The 16,502-nt window shown below is 53.2% G+C and overlaps 1 protein-coding gene across 1 annotated transcript in view; it reads right to left on the bottom strand.

Moving 5' to 3' along the window:
* Window positions 1-4,962, bottom strand: part of LOC143388260 (endothelin-converting enzyme 1-like) — a 40,302-nt gene extending 35,340 nt beyond the window's left edge. Inside the window, 2 exon segments of the mRNA XM_076842144.2 lie at window positions 4,685-4,771; window positions 4,909-4,962. Of these exon segments, the coding sequence (XP_076698259.1) occupies window positions 4,685-4,771; window positions 4,909-4,962 (141 nt within the window).
* Window positions 4,963-16,502: the final 11,540 nt, after the last annotated feature.

Raw genomic sequence — 16,502 nt, 5'->3', positions numbered from 1 at the left:
CAACGGACCAGGCTGCCCTGGAGTCAGCCTTTCAGAACAGGCAGACCGTGACCTAGCGGGCCCTGCCTCCACAAGGGTGTCAGTTTGGGGAAGTTTCTTTCATTACAGTTTCCATGAGGTGGACTTCCTGCTGAGGCCACTGGGGTCAGCCCAGAGCAAACCTATGGTGCCTTGTCCCCCGCCATCTGCCTGAGCCCTCCCTACCATCCGGTCCCCAAGCCTGATCTTCTTTGAATTATAGCTTAAAATTTTCCCATCATAGGGGAGGGGACACCTTGCAGGTCTGGTATTTAGAGAAACACTTTCCAGCTGTCTTTGATTTCCAGAATGAACACCCAGATCTCCTTGGCACAGGGAAGAAAGAAGTCAGAGGCTGGCCGAGCCTCCATCACATACGCCTGGGCAGCCTCTGGGCCTCATCAGTGTCCCTCTCTAAAGTGAGGAAGCTGGGATGAAGCCCCACACGGGACTGTCTCAGATTCTAGAACCTTCAGGCCAAGAGTCTAATCCTGTAACTGGAAGAGAGTTGAAAGGTCCCCTGGTAAGCACAGAAGGCTTTTTTAAGTCCTGAATGGGTCTGCCTCCAGAATCATCCTCCAAATCACTGCCCTATGAACTTAAATATCTCAGTATTCCTAAAAAATAAAAATAAAAGATTTTGAAAACTCACTGGATGAGTGTCACAGGTTTGGGGAGACAGTTGTGGCTGGAGGCTTCCCAGGTTGGCTGCAGGGGCAACCAAGGCTACTTCCCTTCAAGCCCCTGAAGTGTACAAGTGTGGGGCGACCAGGCTCTGGCTTTAGCAGGCCGAGGCCCAGGCAGGGAAAGCTGGTACATAAGGGCTGAGATGTTCCGAATGGTGAGTTTCTCGGAGAATTCTGCTGGCAGCCAGGTCTGTGCTCTGAGCACTGAGACCACGTTCACCTCTGTGGCCTCATTTGAATATTTGCAGCAGCTCCCAGAGGTGAGTTGCAATAATATTAACCCATTTCATAAAGCTGTGTGAGTGAGTTGCTTTCAGGTCTAAGGCCACGAGGGACAGAGCGAGGGCTCCAGGTTAGGACGAGGTGGCTTAGAGTCTGAGATGTAGCTCAGCGGGAAAGCACTTGCCTCGCGTGCACAAATCCCTGGCTTTGATCCCTAGCACCAAGAAAGAAAAGACGGAAAAAATAAATAATTAAAAACAGGCTTAGCCCTCAAACAACTCATTTGAGTGGACTGTAAGTAATTCGCCTAAAATAATAAGATAAAGGAAAACTGCTTTCAAATAAGGTATAGGTAGAACTTTCCTCCAGCTAAATTCAGCACTTTGTTAACACATCCACTAATAAAAATGGCAAGTGTAGCTCAGAGATGCAAATTTATATTTTCATTTATTAGCTATTGGTGTTAATCACTTTGGAATTAGAGCTAATTGCTGCTTCTTCTTCTTTTTTTTTTTTTTTTTGGTACTGAGGATTTAACTCAGGAGCACTCTCCACTGAGCTACACCCGCAGCCCTTTTTATTTTTTATTTTGAGACAGGGTCTTGTTAAGTTTCTAAGGCTGGCCTTGAACTTGCCATCCTCCTGCCTCAGCTTCCTAAGCAGCTATGATGATAGATGTACACCACCATGGCTGTCAAACAGCTTATTTTTATAGTTGCCAATTAAAAGAGGAAGATTTGGGGTTTCACAGTCCATCTTTAAAAGGCTAACATGGAGGGAGCAGTTATGTTTCAAGCATCCAGACCATGGAATAACCTGAAAGGCTAAAGATGGTCACCTGTAGTGTGATGACAATTGTCCTAATTGTTCATCTATACTAGATTGAATAAATAATATGCACAAAAGCTACATTTTTTAAAAAAAAATATTTTAGTTGTAGATGGACACAATATCTTTATTTTACTTATTTATTTTTATGTGGTGCTGGGGATTAAACCCTGTGCCTCACATGTGCTAGGCAATCGCTCTACCGCTGAGCCACAAACCCCAGCCCCTCTATAGATTTTTAGTGGTGGCATGTTTTAGAAGATTTTAACATGGAAAATGCTTATGAAGTCGCATTGAATGCAAAATTCAGGACATATAACATTGTACATTTAAAGTGAGCTCAATTATCTTTGAACATACACACACACACACACACACACACACACACACACACACATATATATATATACACAAAAGGGACCAAGGAAGTAGCTAATGGAAGAGCACATATCCAGCATCATGCACAAAGTCCTAGGTTCAATCTCTAGCACCAAACACACGCATGTATGCATAGGAAAAACTAGAACCCATTATCTCTGAGCAGTGGGATCACTGTTTCTATTTAAATCCTTTTTCATATTTCCCTCTCTCTTTCTTTTAACCACAAATGAGTATGTAAAGATTTTATAGGAAAAAGACTTTCAAAGGATTAAAAACATTGAATCAATAATAATAAAAAAGTGTGCCTTGAGCTGAGCATTTGGTGCACAATGACTTGGGAGGCTGAGGCAGAAGGATAGAAAATTCAAGGCTAGCCTCAGCAACTTAGCAAGACCCTGTCTTTAAAAAATAAAGGGGGGAGGCAGGGGTATTGCTCAGTGGTCGAGTGCCCCTGAGTTCAATCCCTAATACTACAAAAAAAAAGAACAGCAGAAACCCAACTCTGCCTTGTAAGTTGAGGTAGACAGGTCTTAACTCAGAAACGCAGGCACTGGAGAATTCACTTTTGCCCTGGGCACCAAGCAAGCCACGTGAGGTACCCACAGAAATGTCCCAGCCTGGGCTAACCCTTTTGCCTTTCCTTGCATGGCAAGTGGAAAATATACACAGCTGGGCAGTGTGACATAGGGATACCAACTGACCTCCAATTCACATGACAGCGATATGGCCACAGGATGTCCCCAACTTGTCCCTAGGGCTCAGCTTTGACATCTATCTGTACCATGGCCATGCTGGCCCTTACTTCATAGGTCATAAAAACAACAGCGCTCCTAGCAGACGCTGGAGTGTGCTTTCCAAGCACTTTTCTCTGATCCCATCTCACAGATGAGAGAATGAAGACTGATGGAGATGCGGCACCTCACCCACAACCACCAGTGGGTCCCTGGCTTCAGAGTGGGCTCCCTGCACTCTGCCAGGGGATGCACCTGGATGAATGTACTGCTGATCTGAAAAAGGCTGTAAACCCAAGTGGGCTGCTGTCAGAACAATGGCACAGCATGTGATTTTGTTGTGAATTCTGATGATTTTGTGCTGATATATTTAGAACCTTCTGGGGAAGATGAGATGGAAAAAAAGATTGCTGATTAGATTCTGTTTTGATTTGTGAGGGGAAAAATGCCTGCTACAGAAAAATAACTTCCGGCTGGATTTAGCCTCTGAAGGGTTCACAGGGAAGCAGATTTAGACAGATTGGTTTGTCTCTCCCAGATTTCTAGGTCTGTGACTGAGCTAAGATGGGTTTTCTCCTCTCAGGGCCTCAGTTTCCCTATCTGTGAGTTGGGAGAAGTCACTCTGCAGCTCCTAGTGGTGGTCCTGAAGGTTAAGTGGGACCACACAGGTAGGAGTACTAAATCTTAGTGTGTATAGCACTTGGAATATGAGTTTGGATATCCCTGGGCCTACTTAACGAGTCTGGAGGACTTGGGGTATCGCTCAGGGGTACGGCACTTGGCTAGCACGCACCAAGGACCTTGGTTCAATCCCCAGCACTAAAAAAATCAAAACAGAACTGACTGGAGAAGGAACTCAATCAATGCGACTCCCCTTTACTGCTGTCTGAATTCCAGCTTCTCAGGGGTGAGTCTGTCCAGAGCTGTGCTGTCCCACTCTTCCTAAGTTCACCCTTGGGAGGAGTTCTGAGTGGATTTCAGTTCCCCAAGCAGCCCCAAGACTCTCCTGGACACCTCTCTTGGTCTATCTGCCAGAAGTCTTCCTGGGCTGAGGGGGTCCTACTCCTCCTCTCTCTGGAGTAGCTTCTCAAGATCCAGATCACAGGGCCACCCTGGGTGTTTCCTTCATTTCCAATTCGTTCCCACCTACCTGCCCAGGTGCAAACCCCACCAGAGCTGACCGCCTGGCAAGAACTGTCCCGGGGCAGGTGTGCAGGGCAAGGACAGCAAAAGGCAGCCTGGCTCACCTCTCTGCTGCCAGGCAGGAGCTGGCCAGTCCTGTGTCAGATTCCCACAGGGCAGACCCTGGAGGGAGGAATCCGGCTGCCCCAGTAGGTTGAAAAGAGGCAGGGAGAGGGGGAAAGAAGACCACATCCTTCCCCTCCCTTCCCCCAGGAAATTCAGGTACTGGGGCAGGGAGGGGCAGGAAGAAAGGGTAATGTCCCCAGATAGGGTGGGTTGCCCAGGGCCATGCGTGGAATATAGGGACTTTCATGCTAAAGCTGGAGCAGTTTTGATCCCGCCAGCAGTGGGTTGTGGGACCCGGGACAAGTCCCACCAAACACGGGGACTGCCTCTTCTGTGACATGGTAACTGGGCCGACTCAGGTCGAGGGGGTGCTCGACTCTGCCACCTGGGCGTGACTGGGAAGCAGGTGTCCGGGAGATCGGGGGCAGACCGGCCAGGCAAGGGGAGCGACCCGCGTCAGCGGCCTCAGAAGCACTGCGGCCAGCAGGGGACCCTCCTCGTGGAGAGCAGCCGGGGTCCTGCGGGACGGGACGGCGCCAGCGCGCATGCCCGGGTCTAGCCGGCTCCTACCTGCAGGCCTTTGGGGTATGCGTCGCCCTCGGAGAGCCAGTCCACCAGGTCCTCCTCGTCCAGCGTGGCCCGCTTGTAGGTCGACATCTGCAAGGCCAAATGCAGCACGGACTCCCTCAGCGCCTCCATGGCTCACACCCAAATGGGGAAGCGCCCGCGCCCCGTGCCCCGCCTGGGCGGGGACACTCAAGCCGCCGGCTGCCCGCCCGCCCGCCCACGCTCACCCCCAGCACCGACAGCACGGAGGCCACCGGGCGCGGTGGCCACACGCTCCGCATGCTGCGCCTCGAGGTGCCCGTCCCCGCCGCCTCCGCCGCGGAATGGGGGGAGGGCCCTCCGGAGACGCGCCACCTTCGCGGGCGGGGCCTGAGCGGCTGGCTCAGGTTCCCTCGCTGGTCTCCGAGCGGAACCCCGCAGGCCTGGAGCCCCGGAGGAGATGGAGACCTCGGCCTCCTCCACGGTGAGGACCCCGACTCAAGACCCTAGCAGGCATGAAGGGCCTCTCAGAGTTCCCTCCTCAGTAATGAGGTCCCCAGTGCCAGTCGGTATCAGGCCTGGCAGTAAAGAAAGAGGTCCCCCCACTCTCGGCCCTTAGGTGGGTCCAGGGGGTGTCCCCATCAAGCTAGAAAGGCTAGGCAGGGGGCTGGGCGAGGAGGGGAGGGGACATAAAAATGGCAGGTGTCTCCCGTCTGAGCTCTGATTGCCTCTTTCCTCTAACTCAAAAGGGTTGATTTTTTCCCCCTTCTTTTTCTGTTTTTGATACCCAGGGGCACTTTACCTTTGAGTCACATCCGCAGCCCTTTTTGTTTCATTTTGAGACCAAATCTCACTAAGTTGCTTAGGCCTGGCTAAATTGCTGAGGCTAGCTCTAATTTGAGATCCTCCTGCCTCAGCCTCCCCAGTCGCTGAGATTACAGGTGTGAGCCACCACACCTGGCTAGCTCAGGGATTTTAAAGCTGGATAAATGAATTTCAGAAAATTCCAGGGAAGTTTCTTGACATAGAATGAAAAAAGCCATATGCATTTGATTGGCTAAAGGGTAATCCGGTGCCTGCCACACTCTTCCTCAAAGGTTTTTCCCTTCCTGGGTACGTGAAGAATTGTAGCTTTGAGAATGCTGGGGATGTAGCTCAGGAATGGAGCATTCTCCTAAGCGTGCAGAGGCCCCAAGTTCCATCCCCAGCATACAAAAACAGAACAGAGACATCATGGATTTGGACCAGGTCAAAACTCAGGTTACTCATATTCTCAGTTGTTAAACAAACCAACCACGAAAGTGACCCTTGGGTCCCCTCTCCCACAGGAGTAGAGAGCTCCACACAGGTATCCCCTCCAAGCACCCTTCCCTCTCCTTCCTCAGCCCACGGAAGAGTGGGCTCTCTTAGGTGTGCGGTGTTTAGGTGGGGACTCTGGGGCCCAGCACTGTCCCTGCCACGCTGAATCCAAAAAAAGGCCTGATCCAGCAGAATCCCAGAGGACACTTTAAACCATATTTTTCAGTTTTGGAAAATGCATTTTTGCTCATTCCCAGTGGATTCTCACAATCACACACAGGTTCGAATGCGTGGGATCAGAGTAGGGAGATGACGGACCAAGTTCTCAGGATCATCCAGATGGTGGCTCCTCAGAGTGTCCTGGCTGCCACATCTGCTGTCTTGTGGTCTCCCCAGCAGCCAGAGCTGTCTTCAGAACCAAAGTTCTCATCTTGCCACCCCTTGCTTAAAAGCCCTCGGCCACCCCTGGAATGACATTTACCAGGGCCCCAGAGCCCTGGCCACTCCTGTCCCTTATCTCAGGCTGCTCCTCACCCACTCAGGCCCATCTTTTCTGGCATTCACTCCGTTCTTCAGATTCCCTGAGTTGCTCCTTCCCCCAAGATCTTTGTAGCTGCTGCTGTCTCCTCTGGAACTTTCTTCTTTCATCTTTCTCCTCTCAGCCAGCGCCTGCTTCAGGGCTCAGCTGAAATGCCACCTCCTGCAATATCCCAGCCACCCGCAGGAGCTCTGCACCTTCTCTATTACAGAAGTCTGTTTGCTTTCCTTTAGAAAATTTATTGTAGTCTGTTAATACTTTGTTGTTTTTATGTTTTCATTGACTAGCTTTTTGCCTCTTCCCAGAATCACAAGCTCTATCAGGGCTGGGACCTTGTCTAGCCTGTCAGCAGAGAATCTCCAGCCCCTGGCATATAGTAGGTGCTCAACAAACAGCACCCTACTTAAAATGAATGGTAGAACAAATGGGGGGGGGCAAGTGTTAAAATGAATGATGGAGCGAATTGGGGAAGGTGCCTTTATATCCTCAAGATTTCTGTCTTTGTAATGCCTAAGTCCAAAGAAAACAGGGGCATAGGTCCTGGGTGAGCGGGGAGAATCTTAAAATTCTTGAAACTTCTGCCTCACTTCCCCTTGGTAGAAAAATTCCCATTTTCCCCCTCAAAGAGAGAAGGGATTTCAGAGCTGCTTCAATTATCTTTGAGTTATAGGTGGGATTCTTCTACACCAGAACACTGGGTTACACCAAGAGACAGGAGTTGAAACAGCTCCTAAACTTCCTCATGCCAAAAATAAAAACTACCCCCCTTCCCATCAGCACCACAACATGTGCTCTTGCTAAATCTACATACATTTATCACCTGGCTTTTGTTTCTGTAAATTGTCACCACTTCCTTGGGACCCACAGAGGAGCAATCTAGTTCCCTCTCCCCAGTTTGATCAAACTACCTAAGATTCCTTTTTCCATCCTTGGCCTATTTCTTATGTGAGCAGGTGGATGGCTGAGTCAGGCCAGCCCGGCCCAGGCAGCCTCCCTAACTTGGCTGCCAGTAAAGTGTCAAGTGTCCGAGGGAGAGGCCCTTGAAAATGAAGCTAAATCCCCGACATCTCCCCAGGAGCCCCTGGGTGTGAGGGATTGTCACCCCCTCTCACCTACCTGTTCTCAGAAGCAGGTCCGCTTGGCCCCTTTGGTGGAAAATGAAACTGAGGCTGGGCGTAACTTGCCAGTGTCCTTTAGCAAGGGCTTCCTCTCTCTCCTCTGTCTCATTTCAGAGACCTCCCTTTCTGGGAAGATCTCCTGACTACCCCCCCCCCACACCTGCTTGCCTGCTGTGTCCCAGGACAGCTCGCAGGACAGTGATGTCTTCCACTCTGGACAGGAGGTCTAGAAGCTGGGTCTGTTGCCTCCAGGCCTTGCCTGAGGCTGCAACCTCCAGCTCCAGGGCCAAGGCCAGGCACCCTGAAGTCCACCCCGCCACGGCCATCTGTAGCTGGGTGATACAGGAAGCTTATGTGCACCCCAAAATACCAAGATGGAAGCCTGTTTATCTTTCAGCACACAAAAGTTGACGGCCCCCTTCCTGAAATACTGCTGCAGGCCTCCCCTCGAGGTGGGGAAGGCTTAGCGGGGCTCCGCTGGGTGGGGAGCACCGTTGGGCCTCATTGGTGAGTGACATTCCAACAATGGCAGCCCCACCCCCGGATGTGCTAGTCAGCCACTGTGTGGAGTCCCTACACCCCCTTAGGCTTGGCCTCAATGGGATTTAGGAAGGGCAGGGGAGAGGGGCTGCACAGACCTGACCCCCACCGTGTGCCATGAACACCTACTATGTGCCATGGACACCTACTGTGTGCCATAAAACAAAAAGTATCCTTCCTCTGCTCCACTCTGCTTCACTTAAAGACTGAGGATCAGGGAGGAGGCAGAACTTGTCCCCTCCTGTCACCAGGCTGGAGAGCAAAGACCAGGATCTTTTGCACTTGTCTCCCAATCCTGTTGGTACTGACTTCACTAAGCAGCCTCCAAAGCCCACGGTACACAGTAGAAAGTGGCCAGGCCTGCCTGGGGCCTGGACTCTGGTGCATGCATTTTGAGGAGGGTGGCTGCTTCTCCAGGTGGGGACCTCACAGAGTCTGTGCCCCAGGAAGACCGGGGAGCTGGGCTGGCGGATAGCCAGCGCTCTGTTCCCTAATTGCCTCATTTGCGGTTGCAGATGCCACACCCGGCCCCAGGAGCGCAGGGAAAGGAGAACAACCTTGGCTTTGTGGGGAGTTTCCGCCTTGGTATGCCTGCAGCTGTGGAGGAGGAATCGGGGCTGACTCCGGGCCTGGTGCTCATGAGAAGGGTTTGGCTGAGATGGAGAATGAGCAGTGGAACCACAGCTCCCTGCAGAATGTCCTGGTCCCCCATGTCCCCACTAGACGGGGAAAGTGCCAGAAACCAGGTGAGGGCTGGAAGCCCTGCCCTGTGGAGATGGAAGGCCCAGGGTGGACGAGAGCGAGATGTATAAATGCTCACATGTTTCTGACAACAAAGGCCTCATGGCCTGGTGCCACCCGGGCACGGCCCATTTGTCTGGACAGTGTTAGTCACTCCCATGGCTCTTGTGGTTGGTTTGCCAAAGGCAGGGGATCTTCAAGGAATCCTGAAACATGTAGGAGGCAACAAACAGCAGCCCCACGAGAGGACCTCTGAGGCCAAGGGCTGATGGCCACACCCTCAAGCTGTCTGCATATTCTACTCTGGAGCTCAGCTCTGTAGAGATGCCGTCCTGTGGCCAAGCGCCCTTCAGTTCCTGCTCCTGGTGCCAGTCATTGGCTGGCCTGTTAAACTGTCACATGGCACCCAGGGCACATGCACGTTGCCTGTGAGCTAAATGCTTACATTCACCAGGCACAGTGAGTAAAAGGTCTACAGTTCCAAGCTGAGTGACCCTGGGCAAGGGACTCAGTGGTCTCTCTGTGCTCAGTGGTCCCATCTGTAAAATGGGGGAAGATTAAGATAGTACCTCCCTCTAGGATAGCAAGACAAAAATAAATGAAAGGGGCTGGGAATAGGGCTCAGTGGTAAGTGTCCCTAGTACTGCCAAATAAATAAATAAACGAACGGGCACGGTGGTACAGGCCTATAATCTCAGGGACTCAGAAGGCAGAGGCAGGAAGATGGCAAATTCAAGGCCAATCTGAGCAACTTAACGAGGCCCCAAGCCACTTAGCGAGATCGTCTCAAAAATGAAAAATAGAAAGGCCTGGGGATGTAGCTCAGGGGTAAAGCACCCCATTGGTTAAATTCCCAGAACTTAAATAAATATATAAAGAAGACAAACGATCCCTCCCCCACAGGACTGCTCTGAAAATTAATATAGACAAAGTACCCAAACAGTGAGGGGCCCTCAGCAGGTGCCCACCAGGTGTTAGCTGTTATTACTGTGCCATCGTCACTTTATAAAATATCAGGTTTGAGGGGCTTCAGTTGATCTGCACTGTGTAAAGAACAAACCCGCCTCTCCTTGGACCAGCACTCAGGAGTTCCCCAAATGGCCCAGCCTCCCCCACCCATCCCCTGCCCCATCTTGTCTCATTCGACACAAGCTTGCTAGTCCCTGATACTTGCCAGGCCCTGGCTACCAGCTCTGAGTAGGACCTGGTCCCCACCTGCAAGGGGCCTGGGGCTGTTTTCTCCCCGACCAGGACTCTTACTGCTCTACTCTAACTACCCCTCCCCATCTTGGACCTCCGCCTCCTCCTCCAGGAAGCCCTCCTTTCCTCCCCAGTCAGAAGGAATTGTGCCCTTCCCTCCAGCATGCCCCAGCACAGCACCCGCAGGATATTTAGGCCTCTGGGTATCTACCTGCGATGGCGAGAACCCGAGGGGGCAGGCAGCCATCACTTCACCTTCCCACCTGCATCCCAGGCACCCAGCAGACAGCCTGCTACACAGGCAGCTGGTTGGTTTATATCCCAGATTTTCACTAGGGGACAGGCATCTGTGATTTCAACCATGAAAAAACAGAATTTACTGCTTGAATAAACTCAAGAAAGAGTCAAATAGGATGACTGTGGGTAAAAGGCAAGGCAGTAACAAAATGGCCACCACTCTGAAGGATGACACCCTTAGACATCACCATTACTTTTTGGAGTGGGGGTACTGGAGACTGATTCAGGGGCACTTGGCCACTGCGCCACATCCCCAGCCCTATTTTGTATTTTATTTAGAGACAGGGTCTTACTGGGTTGCTTAGCACCTCAGTTTTTGCTGAGGCTGGCTTTGAACTCGAGATCATTCTGCCTCAGCCTCCTGAGCCACTGGGATTACAGATGGGCACCACCACACCCAGGTTTTACTTTTTGTAATAGGAGTCAGCCTCTATCCCTTTTTCCTTGGCTGCCAGGATCCTCACAGCCAAATCTGAAATTCACTTATTGGTACTTTCCTGGCCTTTATGTTTGGCTTTTCTTTGTTTACACTTTCCACTATCCTGATTGTCTATTTCTAGAGCATATCATTTTACTGAATGTAGTTTAGTTGTAACCAACCATGAATCCTGTGGAATAAAGTGAGTTAAAAATAACCTCATCAGGAACGTGCTTCCCCTAACACCATGTCCTGGAAAGGCAGCTTCGAGACATTTCTTTGGCAGTGGGAAGGCCTGGCCCAGAGGCAGTAAAGACAGACCCGGGCCCAGTCCCAGGTTCCCTGGCTCACATGACCTTAGCCATGTTGCTTTCCATCTGGGGGCTCCATGACCCCACCTCAGGCCTGCTTCCCGCCATCTCCCCCACCCTGCCCTGGCCACTGGCTCCTGCTCTCAGGTACACTTTCTAGCCTTGGTTCCGTCAACATTTGGCTCTATCCTAACCCTGTTGCTGTCCTCAGGGCAAAAATAACTGACTGCCCAGGTGACCGAGGCTGCTGCCCACAGCCAGGGCCAGAACACAGTCGTCAGCAGGTTCGCTGAGCCCTTGATGTGATGACCAGGTGCTTTACCTCTGTGGTCCCCCTCCCCAAACCTCGTCACCCGAGTCTGATTGTGAGCCACAAGAGGAGCCCCACTTGAGGAACATTTTACAGAGCACCTGGCTGAGACCCTCAAAACTGCAAGGGCATCAGAAGCCAGGAGTCTGAGAAACGGTCACAGAGTACCATAGTGTGGCCTGCAGAGGGCACAGAAGAGGACACTGGGCAACCCTAAGAAATGAGAGTGGGGTGTGGATGTCGGTGAGTCATAAGGCCCCAGTACTGGAAGTGATTCATACAGGATGCTAATAATACGGGGAATTGAGAGTGGGGTGCCAGGGCCCTCTCCACACTGTCGTCACCATGATTCTATCTAAAACTGCTCTAAAGTTAAAAGGTTTATTTAACAAAATAACTGGCCATTCCCTGGAAGAGAAAGCAGTCCTTGACCGGCACAGCTCTCCTATGCTCTCCTCTTACTTATGGCTTGGGGTCACCTTGTGGAGTCAGTCCTGGGAGCCCCATTTCACAGACGCAGAGACCGAGGCTCCAGCCAGGGTAGCGCTGGCTAGTGAGCAGTGCTGAGATGCAGATGGGACCTTCCTGGCTTCCTCAGGGTCTCCCATCTCCTGTGCCTCCTTCCTGGAGCCAGCTCTCCAAACAGTCTCCTGTGGAGCCTACGGGTCGCCCAGTTGGGCTGTGGGACAAAGGGAGAGATGTGGATGCTGGGTGTGGGGGAGGGAGACTGCTTTGTGCCACCAAGGGGTCGGAGGAGCTGGAGGCCTAGCAGGGAACAGTGGCGGGGTGGCACAGGTGCCCCAGGGAGACACGGGAAGGCCAAGGGTATAGGGGCACTGGGAGGTCAGCCTGCTCCCCCTTCCTTTGAGCAACAGCAACCCCCCCAGCCCCCAGCCCGTGAGTCAGTCGCCCTGGTCTGGACCGCAGTCCCTGGGCTGGCGCTGGCTCTGGAGCGGGTGGGAGAGACGTGCCCGCACACGTGAGGCCAGGGAGCACTTGCCACCAGCCCAGGGCTGACTCATGTGCAGGGGCCCCGGGGGCATGGAGAACCCTGCCCAGTGCTGTCTTGGTGCCCAGGGAGGAGGCCATTCGTGCCAAGGCCCCTGCCTCATGGCACCACCTGTCCCTTCCCATGGGCCACCCCCTCACCCAACTGAGGGCCTCTACCCATTCACTGTGCCTCTGTCCAGGCCTCCTGGCTCTGCCCTCCTTGGAGGTCCTTCCTGGTCAGCACCCAAGCCCTGGACCTCCAACCCCACTCACCTGGCCCCTCATCGGCCAGTGGGCTCGGGTGGAAATTTCTAAATGGATTGGTGCGACTCAGTTACTCTCTGCCTCATGCGGAGCTGGCTGAATATAGGCTCTCAGCCCCACCTCCCCCTCAGGGACCTGCTCCTGGCCCCTCACCTCTCATTGCTCCCCCGCACTGTGACTGGCTGCACCCCAACAGCCCAGGTTCCTGATCGCAGGCCCTTGCCCTCTCCGCCTTCCGTCCTGCTTGACTCCTATGTACATCTCCCTCCAGGTGGCGGGACCCTTCCCCAAAGCCCCCAGAAGCTTGCTTCTGGCATCTCATCCCGAGGGAGTGGCTGGCCTCCAACGAGGGCTGTGCGACCTCGACAAAGGCATTTCCCTGCTTGTCTGGGCTTTAGTTTTCTCCTCTCCTAACAGGAGGTTCAGGGTGCCTTGTCTGTGGGGTCACTTATCCAAATAAGCAAAGTGAGACTCAAGGTCCTCAGCTGTCCTCGGGAAACCTCAGCGCACGTGGCAGTGGGCTCTTCAGGAGGGAGAGACCCCTGGGGAAGAGCGTACGCGCCAGGCACAGGTGAGTTCTTGACTCTTTTCCAACTCGGTGTACCACCTGGCCTGCAGGGGCTGAGCAACCTGCCCAGTCACCCACCTGGTAAATAACAAAGCTGGATGTGAACCAGGTGTTTCTGTCCCCAGAGCTCGCTGTATTGCCATGATAATAAATAAGGTGGTGACCTCCACCTCTCTCCACCCTGCCCTGCCCACCAGCTTCATCCTCACCATTTAGGCATCGCCTCCCAGCTGGGTTCAAGGGGCTTAGATGTCTTCTCTGAGCTTCGCTGAGCACCAAGTTCAAGGCAGACCAGGGAACCACAGCTGGCCCTGACCCTGGGGCCACTGCAGATGCCAGGGCACCTACTCAAGCTCCACCACCCTTGGGTGCAGCACGAGTGGGCTGGGTGAGTCTCTAGCTGGGGAGGCCAAGTGTGCCCGGACAATTTGCCGATCTAATCACATAAAACTCAGGACAAAGTTAATCTGTCTCATTTAATGATATTTATAATGGTGATGATGACTGTCCTGCCCAGTAATTAGGCTCAAGCAGGAAACAGCTCATGGAAACGGTTATAATTAGTATTTGTGCTACCCAAGTGGGAGGGTGGTGGCTGAGAAGAGGGAAGAAGAAGTAGATGGAACAGGAAGCTTTGGGGACTCCCCAGATCGATGAACCCCAAGCTGACCAGTGCATCAGACGGATCCCGTCCGACTCTCAAGATGACTTCCTGATGTGGGCACTGTTACCCCTTTTCTAGGGTGAGCAAACAAGCTCAGAGAGGTCACTTATCCAGAGTCACAGGGTCAGTGGGTGGCAGCCAGGGTTCAAACAGGCTTGCCCGTCTCCCCCTCCAGCCCAGGTGATGTCTTGGGCAGCAGAAGTGACTGGGAAGAGGCTGGGAGGTGGGAGCCCCACACTCTGCCACCTTTCCCTGGGTGTCAGCAAGTGACTTCCCCCTTTGGATTATAAGAAGGAGTGTGTCGACCTGGGGGATGGGTGAGGGTGCAGCTTTGGATCCAGGCTCCCCGGAGGAGTCTAATCTTTGGGCACTTGAGCCTCGGAGGGCCAGGATCTCCTCACAGGGCTGTGAAGGCAAAGAGCAAGAAAGACTTGGAACCAGGCGTGAATCGTATCACCATTTGTGGGGAAAGAACAGGCTTTGCTGTCTGTCAGTATTTTTCGTCTATGAAATGGGGAGGTGGAGGCTGGATCAGAGCAGTGGTTTACAAATACACAGATTTTTAATCCCATGGAGCCATTTATTTTTTAAAAAAAGAAACTCAACATGGGTGGAACACTGTGGCACACACCTGTATCCCAGGGGTTTGGGAGGCTGAGACAGGAGGATTGTAAGTTCAAAGTCAGCCTCAGCAACTTAGCAAGATGCCGTCTCAAAATAAAAAATAAAAATGGCTGGGGATGAGGCTCAGCAGTTAAGTGCCCCTGAGTGTGATCCCTGGGACCAAACAACAACAAGAACCTTGAACTAAGCCGAGCTGCTGCTTCTGTCCTCAATGGCCTCGTGCCCTGACCCTGAACCTGGTCCTCTCAAAGGATCCAAGAAACAGAGTTTGAAAATCTCTCTAAGAACGAATGGCTCTAAAGCTCCAAGACTGCATGCAGGGTGGGCACAGAAAGTCTCAGCCTCCATGGGGATGGTGCTCAGCATCACGAGGTGGACACACAGGCTGTGGCACAGGCAGGCCACCCTCATGGTGGATTCCCTGAGGCCTGCTGGCTGCTGCGTTCAGGCCGCACAGCTGTCCTCCACGGAGGTGGCTGAGCAGCAGGGTGAGAGCGCTGGACCTGGTGTGGCCGGGGCCCCACATCCTGGCCCAGCCACGTGGCCTAGAGCAGTTGGTGTCAGGGTCTCACTTTCCTCACTTGCTGGGGTGACAGCACCATCCTCATTGGGTGTCATCAGGACAGATGGACTCAGGTGTGGGAAAAGGCTCTGACAGTGGACGGCCACCCCAGATGGGCACTTCCTGTTCCGGAAGGCTGCTGTTCCTCCTCGAGTAACAACTCTGGAGCCACACTCCACAGGGCAGGGCTCCAACCCCAGTGCCTGACGGCTCTGCATGGTGCCTGGTATGCAGTAAGTGCTCAGCAAGTGATTGCTGGGCTGAGGTTTGGGGGTCAACAACTATTGACAAGGTGGCTCCCTGATGCCCTTGTGCGGTGACAGAGCTGCTGAAAAGGCTCAGTGCCTCCTCCCGACCTTGATGAGTGGGGTTCTGAGCTAGCGTGTGGACCAGCTCCCCGGGGCTCCGCTGGGGACCCGTCTTCTGTCCTCAAAGGCCAATCATCTCAACAGCCACTTCACAGAGGTTCTGACACCTGCTTCCTGAGCACCTACCACACACCAGGCCTTCGCCACCACCCTGCAGGGTAGATAGTGCTGCCCCCACTGGACCGAGGAGGGAAGCAAGGATTGGAGAGGTGATGTGACCAGCTCAGGGCCAGGCTTCCCCTCCACAGTGCCCGGGACCATCAGCTGGCCTGGAGGGCTCCTCTGGGGTGGAAGCTGCTGGAAGGTCTGGAAAGGCTCCAGGAACCCGCCCAAGCTGCTGGGTGCTCTTACCCAGGACACAGAGCTGGCTCCAGGGGAAACCAGGAGCCTAGTCCAGTCACCTCCTCTGCGAAGCCGTCTTTGACCAGTCCTGCCCCCCCACGCCTCCTCTGCTGCCATCGTGGGTCCTGCGCCATGCACCAGGCTGGCACCAAGTGCACCACACATCAGTTTACTAGTCCTGCCAATGCCTCTCTGGCTGTGTGTCCTGGGCAACCTCTCTGATCCTCAGCTCTCTCATGGTGGGTGATAACCGCACAGATCTGGAAAGTGGTGGTGAACAGCAAACTGGGAAAACCCAGTAACAATGGCAAAAACTGACTTAGCACTTACTGCACACCAACACAGGGACTTGCCTGTAGGAAAGGGCCAGAGGGGAAGGTCTATTGGTCCCACCCTGCCATTCCCTTCAAGTTCCAGAGAGACCACAGACCCTCTTCCCTGCACCAGGCTTTGGGGTTATGGCCAGATGGCACAGGAAGGGCATTCAGGCCTGGGTGCAGGCCCCGCCCCTTTGGGTGGGAGGTGAGGATAGAGAGGGGCTGTCCTGCCAGGTGATCCTTATCTTTCCTCCTGCTTCTCCAGGCAGAAGGCCTGTCTGGACGAGTCCCCAGGGAGTGGGCATGCCCAGCCACTAGCACCCTGGGGCAGCAGCCGGTCCTGACCTGGACGCTCTCACCCAGGACACATT

Source organism: Callospermophilus lateralis, unplaced genomic scaffold (assembly GCF_048772815.1).
Source record: "Callospermophilus lateralis isolate mCalLat2 unplaced genomic scaffold, mCalLat2.hap1 Scaffold_221, whole genome shotgun sequence".
Taxonomy (NCBI): Eukaryota; Metazoa; Chordata; class Mammalia; order Rodentia; family Sciuridae; genus Callospermophilus; species Callospermophilus lateralis.
This window is presented reverse-complemented; position numbering and strand designations above follow the sequence as displayed.